The 20,353-nt window shown below is 60.4% G+C and overlaps 8 protein-coding genes across 8 annotated transcripts; 2 read left to right on the top strand and 6 right to left on the bottom strand.

Annotated features, from left to right (window-relative positions):
- Positions 1–170: 170 nt before the first annotated feature.
- Positions 171–2,201, bottom strand: COLE_04013 (uncharacterized protein; the record flags this gene model as incomplete). The annotated part of the gene is made up of 5 exons (XM_018422916.2): positions 171–1,086; positions 1,121–1,239; positions 1,277–1,927; positions 1,960–2,025; positions 2,058–2,201. 5 exons carry the CDS (start codon positions 2,199–2,201, stop codon positions 171–173), a joined length of 1,896 nt encoding a protein of 631 aa, XP_018279644.1.
- A 294-nt stretch (positions 2,202–2,495) lies between these two features.
- COLE_04012 (uncharacterized protein) lies at positions 2,496–4,524 on the top strand (the record flags this gene model as incomplete). Its single annotated transcript, XM_018420799.2, has 7 exons — positions 2,496–2,824; positions 2,859–3,008; positions 3,041–3,169; positions 3,208–3,743; positions 3,780–3,946; positions 3,993–4,178; positions 4,213–4,524. 7 exons carry the CDS (start codon positions 2,496–2,498, stop codon positions 4,522–4,524), a joined length of 1,809 nt encoding a protein of 602 aa, XP_018279643.1.
- A 116-nt stretch (positions 4,525–4,640) lies between these two features.
- COLE_04011 (uncharacterized protein) lies at positions 4,641–5,159 on the bottom strand (the record flags this gene model as incomplete). Its single annotated transcript, XM_018425325.1, has 4 exons — positions 4,641–4,687; positions 4,797–4,880; positions 4,943–5,000; positions 5,136–5,159. The coding sequence occupies 4 exons, from the start codon at positions 5,157–5,159 to the stop codon at positions 4,641–4,643; spliced, it is 213 nt and encodes a 70-aa protein (XP_018279642.1).
- Positions 5,160–7,712: 2,553 nt separating this feature from the next.
- On the top strand, positions 7,713–10,222 carry COLE_04010 (uncharacterized protein; the record flags this gene model as incomplete). Its single annotated transcript, XM_018422915.2, has 3 exons — positions 7,713–8,576; positions 8,919–10,082; positions 10,127–10,222. The coding sequence occupies 3 exons, from the start codon at positions 7,713–7,715 to the stop codon at positions 10,220–10,222; spliced, it is 2,124 nt and encodes a 707-aa protein (XP_018279641.1).
- A 274-nt stretch (positions 10,223–10,496) lies between these two features.
- COLE_04009 (uncharacterized protein) lies at positions 10,497–11,732 on the bottom strand (the record flags this gene model as incomplete). Its single annotated transcript, XM_018422914.2, has 1 exon — positions 10,497–11,732. One exon carries the CDS (start codon positions 11,730–11,732, stop codon positions 10,497–10,499), a length of 1,236 nt encoding a protein of 411 aa, XP_018279640.1.
- Positions 11,733–13,658: 1,926 nt separating this feature from the next.
- Positions 13,659–14,430, bottom strand: COLE_04008 (uncharacterized protein; the record flags this gene model as incomplete). Its single annotated transcript, XM_018422913.2, has 4 exons — positions 13,659–13,700; positions 13,736–13,856; positions 13,888–14,178; positions 14,345–14,430. The coding sequence occupies 4 exons, from the start codon at positions 14,428–14,430 to the stop codon at positions 13,659–13,661; spliced, it is 540 nt and encodes a 179-aa protein (XP_018279639.1).
- A 381-nt stretch (positions 14,431–14,811) lies between these two features.
- Positions 14,812–15,228, bottom strand: COLE_04007 (uncharacterized protein; the record flags this gene model as incomplete). Its single annotated transcript, XM_018425324.1, has 1 exon — positions 14,812–15,228. The coding sequence occupies one exon, from the start codon at positions 15,226–15,228 to the stop codon at positions 14,812–14,814; it is 417 nt and encodes a 138-aa protein (XP_018279638.1).
- A 2,523-nt stretch (positions 15,229–17,751) lies between these two features.
- COLE_04006 (uncharacterized protein) lies at positions 17,752–19,430 on the bottom strand (the record flags this gene model as incomplete). The annotated part of the gene is made up of 2 exons (XM_018422911.2): positions 17,752–19,082; positions 19,124–19,430. The coding sequence occupies 2 exons, from the start codon at positions 19,428–19,430 to the stop codon at positions 17,752–17,754; spliced, it is 1,638 nt and encodes a 545-aa protein (XP_018279636.1).
- Positions 19,431–20,353: the final 923 nt, after the last annotated feature.

Here is a 20,353-nt window from a genome sequence, read left to right as displayed (position 1 = left end):
ATACGTCATATCCGGCTGGGCAGCTGCGGACTGCAGATCGGGGGCGTGTGCCCTGCCACTGAGTGAATCTGGTCTGCCTTACTACCGTGCTCACAATCATGCAAGCAGTGAATGTCTACAAGGCTGCGCACGACTCGAGATATCTAAAGCTCTTCTACTGCTACTCTAGCCTAACGAACGCAGAAGAAGGCCATACCCTGGCGCGCCTCAGCCGTGGCAGCCTCCAAGTTGCGGTCATCCTCTGTCGTCCACTTATCTTCACCGGAGATCTTACTGACGTCTCCGTTGGCGCCAGCAAATGCAGCATCGAAGCGGCGATGACGGGCAGCGAGTTGGAGCATAGGCCGGGGGTCAGCGTGACCCGTCAGCACGATGAGTGCAGAGTTTGTCGGCAGCGCCTCGTGCAGACGCTGGAGGCGGGCGTTGAAGCGCTCAAGCGCAGCGTCCAGCGCCTCCTCCTCCTGCTCCTCGGCGTTCAAGCTGTCGCTGTTCGAGTTCCAGTTCTGCACATTCGCGAGCTCAGTAAGGCGCGCGAACACATACTCGTGCTTGCCGACCTCCTTGGCAACCGCATCGACGATCTCGTCATCCGACTTGCACGCCACGGCTGTGGTGGCCTTCGCTCCAAACCACGCGCGTGGGTTGCCATAGTCTGCAACGAGGGAACGGCGGGGCTTTCCTCCCATGCGATTCAGGCGCTCGAAGACTGACTCCGAGTCCACGTTGGGATCCCCAAAGTCCGGACCGTGCTGCAGCTTCATACGAAGGAGGTCGACACAGGCTCGCGCGTCCTCTCGCGAGTCGTGCCCAAGGTTGCCCGTCTGAATCTCGCGTCCTAGCCACTTCTTCGTCAGCCACTTGAGAGACGGCTTGTACGGCGGTCCTCGCGCGTGCCGGTAGATGTGCGTTGTATCGATTATAAGAGGATGGCGGATTTTGAGCGTGGCCATGTCGCAGTCCAAGCTGTGGCCCAGGAGGATGGTGTGAGGCGTGATAATGGGGTCGGAACCCGTAACCAGTGCCTCCTGTACACTCTCGAGCGTATAATTGGCTTCTGCCATGCGCTCAGCGGTCATGCCGGACCACCTGGTGTCAGCAGCGCACGAGGTCAAGGACCCACTGAGTCACATAGTCGGTCACCGGTTTTGGAGGCGTCACCAGCTCGTCAAAGACGGCCTCACCCGTCTCAAGGTCGACGACAGACACACGCGCGAGCTCCTGGCCGTCCTCCGACAGGACCTGAAATTAGATTGACGGTCGAATCAGGTCGACATACCATTTCGCAGTCGATCGCGCGAACTGGGTACTCGCCCCCAGGCGGTGGCCCTTCTGCGCGTGGCGTCTCGACCCACCCCTCGTCTGCTCGGACGTTCCCTCGTGTGCGCTGTCCAGCCTCGTTGACCTCGACGTACTTGGTCTGGCTGGCAGCGACCGTGACTGTGCCGGACAACGGACCCTGAACGCCCATCTCTGCGCTTTCTCGTGTCTTGGCAAGAATCTCGGCGTCGCGCGCCGGGACCTCGCCGGGGATGAATACGTGCTCGCTGGGCGTAACGTAAGACGGCAGGCGGTACCCGTTTGTGGCCATCTGCTGCGGCGTGAGGACGTAAAGGAGGGGCGTCGAGTCACGACCCTTCACAAAGCTCGCGTTGAGCTTCTTCATCTCAGACTCGCGTTTCTTCCTGAGTGCGTCCGGCAGAGGACCGCGGAGCAGCGTGCCCATGACGGAATGGAGGCGACGATTGTCGCCTGGGGCTCGTGTGGGACATCCGTACGCCCAAATCTTCTGAGCAAAGGGGACGCGCGAGCCCTCCGCCTGTGTGGGAAAGGGAAGGCGGTCGTTGGGATTTAATGATGGCAAGCCCAGATGCTCTGGGAGAAGCCCAGATGCAAGGACGACCACCGTGTGGGTCACATAGCTTTGATGCTGCGGTCAGCGCTGGACTCGACAACTCTCACGTCAACCACGAGCCACCCAGGCTTTGGAGCCTCTGCTGCAATGTAAAGCGAAAGGTCGCGAATGTGCTGTTGTCAGAACTGCGAGTCGCGCAACGCACTGCAATGCCAATGTGTTTGGCGCCACTGAAGAACGCAGTGTCGTAGTGGAACTTGGGACGGTGCCGATCCAGCTTGCGCTGCTTGCGCTTGTTGACGACTGTGAAGCCATCATCAGCGTCAGATACTCTGCGCTTTTCGGACATGGTGGGTGAGGATGGTGGAGAGTCGTGTTGTGACATTTGATGGTCTGTAGCCATTGTGCGCGGAACTGCATGCATTGATCTTTCGATCATTCTGCGGTGGCAAACTCACCCACGTGGGCGGATGACCTGCGGAGATATCTAGCTGCCCCACTTTCTCTTATCCACATTTCGGCCGCGACCCTGCCCCACGCTGACGATAGTGATATTTCCCGGAAATACGTCAGATGAGCGGACTTGACGCGACGCGACTGCCCATCGTCATGTCCAACCTTCCCTGTCTCCAGAACAAACGCCATGAGCGCCAAACGGCAGGCCGACGTCGTGACCTGCCCCGTATGCCAGCGCAGCGTGCCCGCGGCCGAGATCAACCTCCATCTCGACCTGCGGTGTCCTGGCCTGCCTGCGGCTGGCCCATCCTCGCCACTGCAAGCAAGCGGCACGCAGAGGTCACTCGTGGAAACATCGCAGCCCGAGACGCCGGCGACGCGCAACAATGCCCCCATGTTTCGCTCGCGACCAGCGTCGCAAAGCAACGGGAAAGCAGGCGTGAAGCGTCCAGCACCACCCGATCCAGCAAGGGAAGATAAGAAGCCGCGCATCAACGCGCTCAAGGCTGCCCAACCGTGAGTCCACTGCCCCACATTAGCTGACATACAGGCTTGCAGAACGATCGCGGCCGACCTCTTTGTCGGAATACGTTGGCCAAGGGGACCTTGTTGGGCCGGGGAGCCTATTACGAGCACGCATCGAGGCTGGTGAGGGTGTGGGAAGTTGCATCTTATGGGGTCCTCCGGGCAGCGGCAAGACGTGAGCACTCCCCCTTTTTGGCTAACGCGCAGAACTCTTGCGCGGCTTATCGCACGTAACGCCAACGCCGACTTCCGAGAACTATCAGCCACGAGCTCGGGGACGGCCGACGTGCGCCAGGTGTTCGAGCAGGCGAAGAACGGACTCTCGTTGACGGGACGGTGAGCATGACCGATCTCGGCAGCCTTGTTGACGACAGAAAGACGATTCTGATGGTCGACGAAATACACCGTTTTACACGCCCGCAGCAGGACCTGTTCCTCCCTTACGTTGAGAACGGGTGGGTGCAGCTCATCGGTGCGACAACAGAGAACCCATCGTTCAAGGTGAACGGGGCACTGCTCTCCCGCTGCCAAGTGTTCACGTTGGCCAAGCACACGCCCGAGGACCTGGAACAGATCCTCAATAACGCGCTCAAAGCCGTGCCCGATCCACCACGGCTGCCGGCCGCACTTATACCCTTTCTGTCAGAAGCAGCGGACGGTGACGCAAGGCAGGCGCTCAATGGCTTCGAGCTCGCTCTGCAAGTCTGCGCTATGCCCGTACAGACGACATTAGACGAGGAAGCTGATCTAGAAGCCGCATCAGCCAAGCGCGACGGGCAGCTCATGGAAGCTGTGCGCCGTGGACTGCGGAAGGGCTACAATCGGAGTGGAGATGAGCGTTACGACATGATATCGGCTATGCACAAGTCTATCCGTGGGAGCGACGGTTCAGCTGCAATGTACTGGCTCGGTAAGTGATACTTCTGAGCGTGGTGCTGACTCTCAGCTCGCATGTTGGAAGGCGGCGAAGATCCGCTGTACATCGCACGACGGCTCGTAGTGGTAGCATCAGAGGACGTCGGTCTCGCGAACAATGAGGCGCTGCCGCTTGCCATCGCCGCATATCAGGCGTGCCAGTTCATCGGGATGCCTGAGTGTCGGATCAACCTTGCGGTTCGTGACGACCTTGAATCGCAAACCGCAGAAGCTGACCTCGCAGCACCTAGTCGCGTACCTCAGCGAGAGCCCCAAGTCCACCCGGTCGTACACCGCATACAACCGAGCCGCACAACTTGCGCACCAGACGCCGCTCCCCCCAGTCCCGCTCCAGATCTGCAATGCCCCGACGAAGGTCATGAAGCAGCTGGGCTACGGCCGGGACTACGCTTACAATCCCAATTACGCTGTGAGTAGCTCATGTGACCTCAGGCTGACCACAGCACCCAGTCACGAACGACTATCTTCCGCGCGAGTTGCAAAAGAACTCGTCGCTCTTGCCGGCGCCAACAACACAGAGCATCCTGCGCGTGCCCTCTGCTGAGGAGGAGGATAAGATGTGGGACGAGGGGAAGCTCAAGGAATGGGAGTTAGACTGTAACGGCGGCGTGCCATGGCCGGGGCGGGCAGTGAGGGACGCGAAGCTCATGCGCGGCGAAAGCGTCCACCGGGACTCGCAAGAGAGGCGCGACGCCCCGCCTACTTCCCCCGAGGTGGATAGGCGGCCAGTTAGCGAATCAGTGAAGGATGAGTAGAGGTTGTATCACGCATGTAACTCTACAGCAGCCGACATACTGGCGAGGCGCCGCAAGATCCTGCGCGCACAGTTGCGCCCTCGTCTGTCCTTCAAGCTTGCATTCTGCGCCTACGTCTAGGGGTCCTCGAAGCCGGTAGTTGGGCGACGGGGGCGGTTGGGGACTGAATGTTAGCTGGCGTGCTCTATGGAATGATGCCCGCCGAGCTTCAGCCCGGTAAACCGCGTCCAGCGGACTCGGAAGAGCCGCCTTTCATCGATATATGCACTCACTAGGGTAAGTAGCAGGGATGCGCTCCGCGGGCTTCCAGCCCATCGACTTGCGAATTGGCGGGACGGTGAACACGAGTGCGGGGCCTGGCATCAGCACGGCCGCCTCTATCTCACCCAGCCGCGATCCTTCCCTCAAAAGCACTTACCCGCAAACCCGATGACGAGCGAGTAGAAGATGACGGGCGACTCGTGCGCGTGGCGTTGCTGTCGTCAGCCGAGGTCAAGAGAAGGTCGGGGAGAGCGGGCGGTCGGGTGTGAGCCGCCCCGAGCAGGCAACAAGCGGTGTCGGACAGCGCCGCACCGCGGCGTCCGTTCCGCAGCGCACGCGAGTGGACGTACCAGGGCGCGGTAGAGGCCGGACATGGTGAGCGGAGCGGTGCAGAAGTTGGTTGGGCCGAGTCCGACATGGTCGGTTGAGGATGCTCTCAGCTTTCCCACGGTGCGGTCGCCCAGACCTCCACCGCAGTTCGAGCCACTGCGATGCGGCCAATTTCAGATTCACGCTCTCCGCCACCACTTGGACTCGTCGACACGCGTGTATGTGTGCATCTCACGTACTGATTCTAACTGGAACGCACCGCGGAAGCTAACCACGATCTACGGGGCGACTGTCGATGGACGATGATACTAGGAGTGGGGAGGAACAGGGGGGGTGGGAATTGGATGTGTGGGATTTGGTCACTCACAGCGGACTTCTCGCTCCATTCGCACGACTCGCATCGAACGAACACTGCAAACTGCAATCAGGGGGAGCAGCGCTCCGCACGCCGCGATTACTGGGGATGCGCGAGCTGGTGATGCAGCCCCTGCAGTGCTGAGCTGAGGGCGAGGTTGAGAGTAGAGTGCCACTCGACGGACTCGTCATCGATGAGTTGCAGAGCACGCGCCATGAGGTTCTCGACTACGAGGATGGCCTGGATGATGTCCGGCTTTGACATCTGCTCGCGCATCTTCATGATGATGCCTCCGGCAATGACCATGAGGTGGTGGCGCTCGGCAAAGGGATCCAGAGGAGGGGTAGGGGCGTGCGCGAGCGCCGCGCGCGCCAGAGGCATGCACAGGGACTCGAGATGAGCTTGGCAGATGTTAGGCTGCCCGCCTATACCATGGGCTGCATCGTGCGAATGACCTTCATGGGTGGGGGGCGCGTTGGTCACGAAGACGGGAAGCAGGCCGCGCGCGACCACCGTGCCGTCGGGGTACGGCCAGTTCGGGACGGGAAAGTGGACGCTGATGTAGTAGGGTATGGCGGACGGTATATGGGCGGGAGGGCGATCGGCATGAGGCTCGGGGCCACTGGTGTCGGTGGTGCGCTTGTGAGCGATCCCAAAGCAGTGACTCACGGTGTGGCAGTGTCGGGTGGGTACGGCGGGGGAGGGGAGGCGCCAGCGGGATAGCTGTCCTCCGAGAAGTCGGGGGGTAACATCTCTGCGAAGCCTGTGGATGAATAATGACAACGAGGGGGAGGGGCACCCCTACTTATACCTATTCAAGGGGGTGGGAGCGGCACGGAAGGCCCCCCAACTTGGCACTCGGTCGCGAGTTGTTCGTATGACTGCGGCGGGCACACACACAGACACAGGCGTGTGACACAGCAGCGTATGTGCGGGTTCGCGCACTCGCCCGCGACTCGACCGAAGGCGCGACTGCCTCCGTGTCCTCAGCGGAGGACAACAGAGTGGTAGGGAGCACGACCTGCTCGCCCCCGCCTTGCACGCTTTGAAGTACAATCACGCTGGCTCGCTTCTCGGGATGATCACTTGTCTCGCACGGCAGCTTGGGAGCCCTTCCATCGCTTCTCAATGATTGATCAATATCGGATCCTCTTATCCTGTCTACCAGCGCTTGACCTCTCGGTGTTTTACTCTCGGTTAGAACTCCCGTACATGTCATGTCCTCTGGCCAGCGAACAGCCACCCATTCGACTTTGCGGGAGTAGCGAGACTTGCATCACCTTGTCCAGACTGACTGTTGTGAACAGTGGATCCTCAATTCAGCTGTCCATGATTAGCTGATGCCAGACGCCTGTGCTGTCTAAGCCCCAAGACACTAAAGAAGAAGACTCGGACACGCTTCAATCGGACACTCGTGACACGGCTGTAGCCTGGAAGACCATCTCCTGCGGCGTCGCTTCTCAGCAAACGGCAGCGAGTGCTCGCACCTCCGCTCCGAGCCTGGTCCCTGACCCGACGTGCAGCTGTACCGCTCGGGAGATGTCATTCATATTCATCACCCATCGCCACCTCTCACACCCCCTGGCCCCCCGGCATCACGAAGTCCCTAGTAACCACCACTTCATCCCCATACCGCACTACGCACAGTATGAATTTCACCCCGCGCGATAATACGCACCGCGGCCTGCCAGCGGCTCCAGCCATTACTATCACTTCGCCTGTGGCTCGCGGCGGCGAGTTTGTGAGAGGCGGTAACCCCTCATCCCTTGTAAGAGGCAGTAAAATTGCTCGGCCTTGCAGTGACTTGAGCTGAAGTCGGAAGTTGAAGGGTAAAGCATGGGGTTTCTTCGAAGAGTCTACGACTATCGGTAAGGAGGATTGGAAACAGAACTCGCGCTGAGTGATTCACGTCCTGGAAAACGAAGAACCGGGGCCTTAGGCAATGCATACATCCCCAATTTCTGTCAGACCCACATTCCAACACACCTGCGAGGTATTCATGCTCGTTTGAAGTGCTCGTGAGAGATTGTCAGGTGAAACGCACTCATGGTCGAGTGGTCACCCTCCACTTGCTACAGGCACGAGCGGCATCAAAATGTTGAGTGGTCTCCCACGGTGAGATATTCCTGGGCGGCAAGATTTTCCTCGCCCCCCGTCAAGGTCGGTGGCTGGCGGCCTCCCCGCGGAGAGCAAATATCAACTCTCATCCTCCCTCCCCTTCATACCAAAACTTGCTTTCACCATGGGCAAGGGCAAGAACACCGTCAAGAAGGAGGGTCATGGGCGAGTCAAGGGCAAGTCCGCCTCGGGCTCCAAGCTCGTCGGCGAGTTCGCCACCGGTGTCACGCGCGTCAAGGGCGAGAACTTCTACCGCGATGCCAAGTCGGCCTCCCGCGTCAAGATGCTCAACGGTGGCAAGGCGGTGCGCGACCGCGACGGCAAGATCGTCAAGGCCGCCGCCTTTCAGTCCAAGGAGGCCGAGCCGGGGCGCGTTCAGCCCGACAAGCGGTGGTTCGGCAACACTCGTGTGATCTCTCAGGACGCCCTGGACCACTTCCGTACTGCCCTCGCCAACCACAAGAACGACCCGTACTCGGTTCTGCTCAAGCGCAACCGCCTGCCTATGGGTCTTATTCAGGACGAGAGCAAGAACGCCAGCGGCAAGCGTCCCCACATCGTCGACACCGAGCCGTTTTCCAACACATTCGGACCCAAGGCGCAGCGTAAGCGCCCCCGCCTCGACACCGGCTCGTTCCTCGAGCTTGGCGAGTCGACAGCCGCAATCGATGACGCAGAGGATGAGGCCGCCGCTATGATGACGCTCGAGGAGGCGCAGGCAGCTAAGGAGGCCGCGAAGGAGGCGGCGTACGGCAGCACTCGGTCGCTCGTCTCTGCCCCCATATACCAGAAGGGCACGTCCAGGCGTATCTGGGGAGAGCTCTACAAGGTGCTTGATTCGTCGGATGTCATCATCCACGTCCTCGATGCCCGTGATCCCCTGGGTTCCCGTTGCAAGCCTGTTGTCGACTACATCAAGAAGGAGAAGAGCCACAAGGCTCTGATCTACGTTCTCAACAAGGTCGACTTGGTGCCGACTTGGGTCACAGTGAGTGTCTTGTCCCGGTTGTCTCAATCCCTCATATGCCCCCCCTTCCATCCCACACTCCTGTCAGGGTGATTGTGCAACTTTCCTACACAATTGGCTGTTACGAGAGTGGAAGAACGAGCGTCTCCCCGCCAGTGCCCCACCTCCGTGCCCGTCTTGGGTTTCGGAGGCCACAAAGTCGTCATCCGTTTTGGATGTTTGGCGAGGAGTCAAGGGGAGACGATGGAGAACCGATAGAGTTGGAGTCTGGACCGCCTCTGTGCAAATTTCGTCTGGGTTCCTTAGTTTTGGATCGTACATCTCTTGGCTTTATGTCTTATCGCGCTTGCGCTCACACTCTAGGCTCGCTGGCAGAAGCACCTCTCGCTGTCGGCGCCCACCATCGCCTTCCATGCGGCCATCAACAACTCATACGGCAAGGGTACCCTCATCCAGCTCCTGCGCCAGTTCTCGGTGCTGCACTCGGACAAGAAGCAGATCTCGGTCGGCTTCATCGGGTATCCCAACGTCGGCAAGAGCTCCATCATCAACACTCTGAAGAAGAAGAAGGTGTGCACCGTCGCTCCTATTCCCGGAGAGACCAAGGTGTGGCAGTACATCACCCTGATGCGCCGCATCTACCTTATCGACTGCCCCGGTGTTGTGCCCCTCAGTGCGAAGGACTCGGAGTCGGACACGGTGCTCAAGGGCGTCGTGCGTGTCGAGAACCTCGAGACGCCCGCCGAGCACATCCCGGAGCTCCTGAAGCGTGTGCGCCAGGAGTACATCCAGCGGACATATGGCCTGGAGCCGCGCCCTGAGGGCTGGCACGGCGAGGAGGGTGCGACGATTCTTCTGAGCTCTATCGCCAAGAAGTCGGGCAAGCTACTCAAGGGTGGCGAGCCCGACCTCGAGAGCGCGGCCAAGATGGTGCTCAACGACTGGATCCGCGGCAAGATCCCCTACTTCATCGCGCCTCCTGCCAAGGCGTCCGACACGGACATCGCCAGCGAGGGCGTCATCACTGAGGCCACTGGCGAAGCGGCGAAGCTCCTCGAGGAGCAGGAGCGCGAGCTTGGCAAGGTGCTCGGCGAGAAGCGCGTCAAGGGCGTCAAGCAGGAACTCAGGGCGATTATCACCATGCCCAAGTTTATGGGCGACGACGCCAAGCGCCCTGAAGGCGAAGAGTCTGACGAGGAGATGGCCGATGGCGAGAGCGAAGACGCCGCGGCCGTCGATGAGGAGGTCGACGAGGACATGGAGGACGACGAGGAGAGCGACGACGAGGCAGAGGATGAAGACGACGAGGACGATGATGAAGAGGAGGCGGACGGCGACGACGACCTTGCTTGGGAGGACGTCTTCCCTGATGACGCCGACACCGACGCCCCGCCTAAGAAGAAGACCAAGCGCGCCGCCGAGGCCGAGGCTGAGGTTGAGGCTGAGGACGACGAGGATGAGACGTCATCCAAGGGGAAGCGTATGACTACCAACAAGAAGAAAGCCACCAACTTCTACACCTTTGCCGTGAGTCGACTCGCGTACCTCACAGGTCAAAAGCTGACATACAGAACGTCAAGAACCGCAACCGCGACCGCAAGACGCCCAAGAACCCTAGCGTGCGCGAGCGCGGGCGTGACAAGAAGAAGGCGGCGCCACGCAAGTAGGCTGCTTCCTTTACGTTGTGTTGGGTCATTGGAGATCTTGTAGCGATCGGTCGGGCTGGCGTCTTAGATGCCTAGACTTTGTGTAACATTGTTGTATCCTAATGCATACGATGTGTCATCTGTGCCAACAAGAGTAATGATGTGGAGAGATTCTTGCTGCTATGCGCCGAGCATTGCTCCTAGGTCGTCTTGACAGGCGCGAAGCAGCCCAGTATACCCGTGTGCATGAGTACCTGCGCGAGTGCTTCCTCGGGCACGCGCGGGGCAAGTCGGGTTATGGCAGGGCGATGGTGTGGAAGTTTGGGAACACGAGCTCGTCCACGAGCGTCTTGCGAACTACGTCGACGATGAAGCGCTCAACCTTGCCGACATTGCGGAGGACATGGGCATCTGCATGCCCTATTTCGCTCTCGATGTGCAGATGGGGGAGGATGCGCTGGCCCGGCGTGACGGGCTGATGGTGGCCGTAGGCGTACGGGGCATTGTGGTCGTGCTTCTCAGGGGTAGTGCCATCGTCGCCAGTGTCCACGATAGTGATGTGCACGCGATTCTTTCTTGACGAGTATGCAATGACAACGTCGGCTGCGAGGGTAAGGCCTGTGATGACGAGCTTGAGCGGGAGACTCATGAATAGCGCAGAAGGGTAGTTGACCTGAAGGGAGGTGAAGAGCGTGAGGCTGAGGTCGGCGGCATGCTCGACTCGAAGGTGCATCTGCACTGGTGGAATGGAGCCGGAGCGGTCATTTTCAAGACCTGCGGGACGCACTGGCGGGCTCGGGGGCGGAGAGAAGGGCAAGGCAGCCGAGTCGCGTCGCGCCTGCCCTGTTCCCGTCTGCGTTGTTGGTCGCTCGTCCACAAACTCGTTGCGCGAGTGTACACGGCTCGGCGGGAGGGAGGCACGCATTGGGGAGCCAAAGGGACGGCGAATGGCGAGGCCTCCAACGCCCAACCCGACGCTGGCGACAGACCGACTCCCTACGCCGGAATAGACACTTTCCCCTTCGTCATCGTCGGGAGAGCCTAACCCGGAGAGAGCCGGGGCGCGCTGTGGCGCGCTCGCGTGCGACGGATACCGACCTCTTCGGGGACGGGGAGAGATTGGAAGCGGGTGGTGGAGTGGCGTGTGGGAGGGGGGATAAGCCTGTGCATGGACATGAGCATGAGCATGGGAATAGGAGAGGTGAGCGGCATATGGCGGGGGCGGAGAGCGAAGGGGATCGTCGAAATCGACGCCAGCGAGCTGAGCGGCCTCAAGCTCGCGCGCCTCGATCTCGGCGTCGCCCTCCTCGTCGCCCTCGTCGAATGCGCGCCACACGTCCCGGATGTCCTTGATCTCGACTGAGGGCCCAATCTTGCCAAAGTCGAAGGAGGAGACGGTCACGGGCCCAAGGAAGGATGGGCGGGCGGCCGTGTTGAGCTGCGCATTCAGCGCGGCCATGAGGCCGTCGGCGAGCGCCTGACCCGTTGGGGACGGCTCGGAGAGGAGAGACCAGTCGATTTCCACGGACATGGTGTTCACGCCCGTGGGCGCATGGTTGGAGCAAGATTGGGTGGCGGATCTGAGGTCCAGGTGGATGCGCAATTGAACAAACAGCGGCGGTGCAACTTTAAAGGGGCTGAGCCGACGCGAATGTGGAGGCAATATGGCTGCAAAAAGCCGCGGCGGGGGATCGAAGTCTGTCCCTCGCCCCACTCAGTTGGCATCCGGAGTCCACAGACTCTGCGATGAGGGGGCTGGTGCTGCGCACGCGAACAATCAGAGCACAGTTGCACCATGGTACAACCGTGAATAGCGACCAAGCACCCGAGACGTCCTCGCAGCTACTTACTGCCCCAGTCCTCGACTGATACCCTCGGCGTGCGACTGCCCCACTCGCCTATCATCAATCTCCACCTCTTCCAGTCTGGATCGAGGCCTGCTTCAACCCCCCACCTCCTGCCTCCTGCCTCCTGCCTCCTGTCCGTTGCATACTGCATGTCTCTCTCAGGAGCCAGCAGCACCACTCGCTCCGAGACCATTGATTCACTAAGAGGTCAATGGGCCAATGCCTTTCCCGGCTGCCTCGGTCCTTGCTTCCTGTGCCGAGCATAAATCCGCAGGTGCCACATGTCTGCTACAAGCCAGCTTTGGCACTTGGATAATCTGGACTTGGTCCATTTATCAGATGCGCGCTACCAGCTTTGGGCGTCTGCCTTCCTTTCCTCTCTCTCTCTCTCTCTCAATGTCTGGTTGGGCCGAGTCTGAACACGTCCTTAATCATACCACCGTCACTCCCGACAACATCATCTGCGCCTTGAGACCATACGTACAGCATGCCGGCGGTTCGCGCACCGTCTTCGGTATAGAGCAGCTACGTTGGGTCTCCGGCTCTTACGAAAGCTCCAACTTTGAATCTTCACAATCGGTTATTCTTGACCTCGTCCTCCACGAAATTTCCACCGTTACTCGTGGTCGGCCTGTTGACGAGACCGACACCTCCATTCAGGACCCTGGCTCGCCCCCTACCATTGTCTACCGCAACTTGCGCGAATACTTCGAGAGTTTGTGGGTTTTCTTCGAAGTACAGTGGAGTATATAAACGCAACAACCGGAGTGAGCATCGTAAAGTAACGGTTGACGTAGCCATCGCAGTCTCATGAGAATGCACTCCTGGCATTTTGCTGCAGGCAATCGTGCGACAGGAAACGAGTGTGTGGTGATGCTCCGGCGATTGGTGCACATGGTCACCAAAGTCTGCGCAAAAGCAAATCAGGCAGTGGCTTCACGATAAGAGGCAGCATGCACAGCCCACTAATGACTGCCGCAAGCTCTGCATTGCCTGTCGAGCACGATGGAACATGGCTGTGACTTTAGTTCCATACAACACAGCCAGCCAAGTCCTCCGCCCCCTGGTACGTGATACGGTGTGACCTCCCATGCCACAAAAAAAAAACCCCACGTCCCGCCCCACTACCTGTTCCATTGATCCTGCTACCCCAAGATTCCTGATGCAGTGATACTCTAAGGTGAAGGACGGAAACGGTCGGAGTGGGGCATAGCACAACACAGGGCCTCCTTAGCTCAGTGGTAGAGCGTGTCACTAGTATCTGGATCACAGAGCCGTTTCATGACAAGGTCAGTCGTTCAAGTCGGCTAGGAGGCAAATTGAGTACTTTTTGGAGTTGTTTAGGCGAGTGAGATTCGAGCGGCGGCCATGACAGGCGCTGCACATGAGCATGTGAACCTCGGAAGGCAATGGAGAACGGTAGTCTGTGGAGGAGGACGAAACGATGAAGGTCCTTGGTTCATCACGCTAGAGAACCCTTTGCGGTCTGCGTACCCATCTTTGGTTGGGGTTTCACAAGCGCGCGCTACGCCCTGCTTCCACTGACGCCAGCTACACGTGTCTCAATGTCCAAGATATCTATCCCAGACTCTATTATCTAAGTGGAGGACCTAGTCCTCGGCCTCAACCATCCAGTAGGACGGGGCGTCAAGCTGGCGTCAGTTCATGCGCAACCGGACGGCCCCACCTTATCAGCGCCGTGGAGGAACGGCAGCCCCACAACGAAGAGGTACTCGAGCGTCTTGCCGCCCGCCTTGCGGATAAGCTCGCCCGCCGCCGCCGCCGAGCCGCCCGTGGCGATGAGGTCGCTGGGGTAAGCTGCATACTAGAGAAACATACTCGACGACGATGACCGTCTGGCCGGGCTTGATCGCGTCCTTCTGCATCTCGAACCGGTCGACCCCGTACTCCTTGGTGTACTCGGCGACATTGCACTCTCCGGGGAGCTTGCCGACCTTGCGGACGGGCACGAACGCCGCGCCGAGGCGCATGGCGATGATCGGGCCGAAGAGGAAGCCGCGCGCGTCGAGGCCCACGATCACGTCCGGCTTCACGCCGGGGTGCACCTGCGCGATGTGGCTCAAGAAGTGGGTGATGAGCATCTCGAAGGTGAACGGGTCGCGGAGGAGGCTGGGGTCAGCTGTGGGCGGGCGGGAGCGGGGGCGAGGGTGGCCATCACACGGCGAGAGGGCGGAACGGTGACGCCGGCGCTGGGCGAGTTCGAGGCCGGCTCCGCTCGCTTGCTGGGTTGGCGAGCGCCAGGCGCCGAGGCGGAGCTGGGAGCACACCGACTCACGGGAAGATGTCGATGAACGTGATCCCCTCCTTGGGGAAGCCGGCGTGGACGCCCAGCTGGGACTTGAGGTACGAGACGTCGGACATGGTGAGCAGGGCGATAATGACAGCGTACACACACGTTTCACAACAAAAATCCTGGAAAATGTGCTTTACGTAATGCAGACCGCTATCGGCCCACGTGGTTTCAGTTCAGGCATGCCACAGCACGGCTAGCTGTACGTATGTACTTTAAGCTGCAGACAACAGCTATGCGACAACAACGGGCAGACATGATGGTGCACGGGCGCAAGGCGACGCGTGAAGCCCGCCCAGGTTGGTGTGACATGACCTGTTGGACAGGTGCTGTGCCACGAGTGTCGTTCCACCACAGTGTGCTGTGCCACGTTCAGATGTAGAGAGCAGGTGGCAGCTACTGCATCGTTTCTATATACAGCTTGGTCCTTCTTGACAGACAGCCGCGAGTGCCTACGCCGTGGACTTCCACGCGGCGGCCGCGTCGCGGCGCTTGCGTGCCTCGTCCGTGGCAGCGCGCGCCTCAGCGGCCCTGGTGCGGCTCTCGTCGGCAGATACGCGCGCCGCGGCGGCGGCAGCACGAGCGGCGTCCGCGGCGGCTCGGGCGTCTTGCGCGGCAGCAGGAGCGGCCGCCGCAGCATGGCTGGCGGGAGGTGCGGGGGGCGCGGCAGAGTCGGCCATATTTGTGGTATGGGAGTCACCGGGGAATGCGGGGATGGAGAGGTCTGTGAGGTCGGTGGGTGCGCTCGAGACGGTGGTTGCAGCGGTCGAGGTGGTCGCGGTGGAGAGTGGGCGGGGAGAAGGATGAGCTGGCGCCTTGCGCTTTGAGCGGAGGATGTTGCGGAGGTGCGAGAGTGTGGGGAGGGGCATGGTGCGTTGAGAAGACTTTGGATGTTGAGCTGCAGGTCACGCACGGATGCGCACGGGCGTTTGGTGCGTCACGATTTCGCCGCACGATCACGTTCTCACGGTTGCTGCGGGTGCTTGGGCCGTGGTCGCAAGCACATGGCGTTCGATGCGCAGTGCATCGTCTGCAAGGGAGCGGCAACGAGCGCAGCTCCATGACATGTAGATCAAGGAAGCAGCGGGTCAGTGGGTCAGTGTAAGCAAGATGACCCAAGCTCTCCTCCCTGCCGCCCGCGTCGCTTCGTGGAACCTCCTCTGCTCTCCTGGTGCTTCTCCTGGGGGCCGAGCATCAGGAGAGCAGAGGAGGTTCCACGAAGTCTGGATCAGCAGTGTCAGTGCCAATGAGTCCTCACGCAGCGAGCTTGGCAAAGCTCCTACGTGTCCCACTCTGTAGTCGGGCCCAGTCACCCCCGCGCTATCCAATCCTGTGCATCTGTGTCTGTATCTTGCCGCTACACTCTAGCCCAGGCCTATGCCTAGACGATCTCGTACTTGTCCACCGTGAGCACCTTCTCCTGGGAGAACGTGGCGTCGCCGCCTGCGAGCAGCTGCGCGGTCGCGACATCAATGTTGGCGAGCGAGCCGGCGGCAGCAAAGCCCACGTTGACGGGGAAGAAGGCGTCGGCGTCGCCCTCGCAGCGGAACTCGAGCGAGCCGCTCGGCGCGTCCGCGTCGACCTGGTCGATCGTCCAGGTGAACGCGCCGCGGTCCGCGCTCCAGTTGGCGTCGCTGTCCGCGACGACGGGGAGGGCGTTGGGCGGAATCGGGATCGAGATGACGAGGTTCCGGATCGTCAGGTGCTGCGCCTCGAGCTCGTACTCGATCGCGACGTCCGACGAGCCGTCGCCCCGGCCCTGCGGCCACACCGTGATGGTGATAGGCACATTGCTCTCGTCTTTGCTCGCCAATCTCCACCGGAGGACCTTGAGGCCCTGCCCGACAGGGAAGGAGCGGGTCGCATCCTTGAGCGCAATGATCTTGTCTCCTTTGGGCGCAAACTTGGCAACGTTGGGGTGCTGCCGGAACTGAAGGTCCGAGTAGTCGTTGGGTGTGAGTGTGAGCTTGAGCTTGGCCTGGTCGGCATCGGCGATGCGCAGATCCAGGTCACCCTTCAGCTCAAAGTTCTCCAACCCGCCGTCACGGTGCATCGTGACCGACAGCTCCTCCTTGATCGTGACGTGCACGCTGCCATCAGCTTCGTCCATGGCTCGCAGCTCACCTCTCCTTCTCCACTGCGTCGAGGACATCGGCGGACACGGCGACTTCCGGCTCTGGCTCCGGCTCCGGCTCCGGCTCTGGCTCCAGCTCGACCTCGTTGCCGAGCGCCGACATGAGGTCATTCTGGCGCCCCTTCTTGCCGAGCTTCATGCCGCTACCCTTGAACACTGGCTTGGACGCTGCTGGTGCAGGCGACGATGTGCGGTAGTCCTGCTGCGGCGCCTCGAAGCGCGGCGTCGACGCGACAGGCGTGTATCCGCCGGCCATGCCCCCGTATCCGCCGCCCATCCCCCCCATGCCGCCGCCCATGCCCCCGTGACGCGATGCCTGCGCGAGGCGCTGCTGCTCACGACGCTGCATCTCGAGCTGCTTGGCGCGACGCTTCAGCTCCTCCTTCGCCTCGGCCTCCTTGTTGCGCGCGATGATCTCCTGGATCTTCTCTTCGTGCGACTCGCCCTCAAGCACGCTCCGCACCTGCTGCAGCGACACGTTCTCCTTGTAGCCGAGCGAGACGACCTCGTCGAACGCGCACAGCAGGTCGAACGCGTGGTGCAGAATCGCGGCCTCGGTCATCGCCGGGGTCAGCGACGAGATGAGGCGCACTACCAGCGACAGCGTGTTAATGTCCTGCAGGATGTTGCTGCCCTTGTTCGTGATCAGGAGCACAAACAGCTCCTCGAAGGGCTGGTACACAAAGCGCACATCGTTGGTCTCGACGGTCGTGTGCTGCGAGTTGGCAGGGATGAGCTTGGGGAACGACGCGAGCAAGCCGTCGATGCGCGAGCGTGGGATGGGGCGGAACTGTCGAGAAAGCAGCGCTGGGATCAGCGCGTCCCCATGTTGCGACACTCACGCTTCCCGCTTCGGGTCGTGATGGACGCGGCAAGAACGACCTAAAAGTCAGAGACTGCATTGCGTGCTATTCGCTGCGGCGCTCACCATGTTGGTGCGCTTCCTGCAATGTCTTGTTGTGGATGCGAGTTGGAGTTGTGGTCTTGCACGCGTGGACGTGGAGGCGTGGAGGGTCGAAATGGCGGTCGCGTTAAGTGGGTGGTGAATTTATGTTTGAGCCCGAATCTCGGCTTCCACTCTTGGTCAGCTCACCGGTTCGATAGAGGTCGAAGAAGATGTTAGACCTGTTATCCCTCTGTCAAGCTGTCAAGGGTATAATTGCGATGGGTCCACACGTGAGCCACGACTGAGTTCGTGGATGAATACAAATACATATGCACGTTGCTATGCGGACTATATGCTGCTACAGACAAACACTCAGTCGACCATCATCGGTTCCTGCTTTACTGGCGGATTCAAACGTTTGGAAGGCGACGCGCTACGCGACTTGGACTTGGTCCTGTCACGTGCCGGATCGCTCGGAGGACGGAAGAACGCCGCAGCGGATGGGACAATCGGCCCCGAGGAAGAGCTAGGTCCAGCGTCCAAACTTGGGCGGGGCGAGAGGCGTGATGGGCCGCGGTCTGGCGGCTTGGGCGCACCGAGGCGGAGCATCACCTTGGGCGAACTCGCTGCGCCGGGCGACGACTCACGGGCATCGACAATTCCGGGAGCCTTTTCGTTAATCTTGATGCGAAGCGCTTTGGCACCCGCCGACTCGCGCGGGAACTTCTCGCCCTCGACGTGTCGGACAACCTTCTTGCCCGAAGGTAGGCTTCCCTTGCTCCAGCGCTCCGTGCCGCGCGGACCAGAGTCCCACGTCGCGCGGAAATAGAGCTCTGGCTCTTCGCCCGTCGCCTTTCCGCGCGCCTTGGCGAGAGCGCTCTCGTCCGCACCGCGCACGGCCGGGCCGAACAGAATTGGGCCGGAGTCGTTCTGTTGGGCCTGGGGCGGCCGCAAGGCTGTGAGTCGTTCGCGTAATGATGGAGGAAGGTAAGGTGAGCGAATTTGTTGAATGAGCGACGAGATGATACCGTTCTGGTGTGGATTAACGGGTAAGAGTTTCGGCGGAAGGCTCTCCGAGTGTGAGGGCACGATAGGTGATATGTGAGGGGGAGGGAGAGGGATGGAAAGCGTGTCTTTGGGCGTGAACACTTCGGGGTTGCCGACAAGTAGACGCAAGAGATCGGCTGCCTGCCGGCGCCCGTCTGTCTGTCGCAGCGCAAGTGAAGGCTCGCCTTTAACTGCTTCGTAGGTGGATATGAGAGCGGGGAATGATGTTGGAGCGTGAGGCAGCTCTGCATGTGGCGTTGTGCGCGGTGGATCGACCCACTCGTGGTTTTCCGCAAGAGTAGAGGAAGCGAATGCAATCGGGCGGCGATACCGGTCGGCCACAGACTGTGGCGCGGGGGCGCTATCCATTGGTGCTGCCACTGTCCCCAGCCCACTAGCGCCCACAACCATGTTGTCGGTTGGCAATGGCGGGAGCCACGACATGTCGGGCGAATTTGGACGGTAGCGCGTGCGCAACTCCCAATTCGCACCTTCCTCCTCACGCTCCTCGGTCTTGACCTGGACATCAATGTCCATTACTTTGTCCTCCTGGAATGCATCCTCCTCGTCGTCAACATCGGATTCGTCGTCAGTCTCGACAGGCACAAAGTGCGCCTCGATGCCCTCGTTGATTAAGAGTCCGTCGCGTAGATAGCCTGGACTAGTCAGGCCGGTTTTAGGGGCGCGTATTACTCACTCTCCAGCTCGTCCATCTTTGTGCCGACAAACGATACCTCCTTGTCGAGGCTTACTGTCCATTCCTGCAGCTCGCCAATGCCCCCCACCCCAAGGTCCTCGAGGGTACCAACCACATCGATAGCGGCGACTTTGGAGCGACCTGCGAGAGCAGCGCGTTCGGTGCACTCAGCGGCGACGAGTCGAAGGTAACGGGCGAGGAAGGCGGAGAGGGTTAGGGAGGCAGCGCGGGACGTGGACGCAAACCCAGCATGTGCAAGGGTGTGGAGCGCTGCGAGATGTAGCACGGCGTCCGGCGACGCGGCCATGGTGGTCGTGTGCTTGGGATGTTATTGTTGATGGGATGTGGAATTGGTTGGGTGAAACGGAGCGATCGATGTCAACAAGTGGCAACAGAGGAGCAGCCAGCAGGCTACCAGGGGTGGAAGCAGATTGAGCATGCCGCGGCTGGATATGACGGAATGGCCACGTTGTGCCACTTTCGGCGTTTTCGGGTGTGAATAAATTGTTGAACTGTTCAGTCGGGAGTCAGTTTTGTAGAGGGTGATTAGGAATGATTAGTAAGTGATAGGATAGGGTACGGTGATGGTTGTGTAATGCGGGGTGGAGAGACGACACGGGGGCGAGAGTAAGGGGGCGTAGAGAGGGGCCAGAGGAGAGGGGGACGGGCGGGAGCAGAGGCCTCTGAGTGTGCTTCCCTCCAGCCAGGAGAGGAGGTTGGTGCATCGCTGGCCCGGTGGGTGCGCGGGGGAGAGACGCCCTTAGCACGCTGGGTGATTGGATATCTACCCCCCGCCTTTTCCTTCATCCATCCTCTTCTAAAATCTACTCTCGACAAGTCCTCTCTCCCTCCTCACCCAAAACTCTTATCAAGTGAGCTCGCGATCACCTCGACATCCTCAGCCCCATCCCTACTTCCAACACACCACACTAACACTTCCAGAAATGTCCGACGACGAGCACCACGAGACCTTCGAGTCGGCCGGCGCCGGTGAGTAGTTCGATGTACTGTTGTCCCATCCCACCACGATGGGCAACAGTTGGGGGTGCGGGGGCACTCCAAGTCCCTCTCACCCAACCTTGGTCCGCGAACTAGCGCTGACAATGCAGGCGCCTCGAAGACCTTCCCGTGCGTATTGATGCTGTCCAGCACCGCGTCTGGCCCTCAGCCGATGGACCCAAAAGGTCGTCGGAAGGAGGCCAGGCGCTGTGAGGATTCCCACTGACATGA

Source organism: Cutaneotrichosporon oleaginosum (genome assembly GCF_008065305.1).
Source record: "Cutaneotrichosporon oleaginosum strain ATCC 20508 chromosome Unknown ATCC20508_contig03, whole genome shotgun sequence".
NCBI lineage: Eukaryota > Fungi > Basidiomycota > Tremellomycetes > Trichosporonales > Trichosporonaceae > Cutaneotrichosporon > Cutaneotrichosporon oleaginosum.
This window is presented reverse-complemented; position numbering and strand designations above follow the sequence as displayed.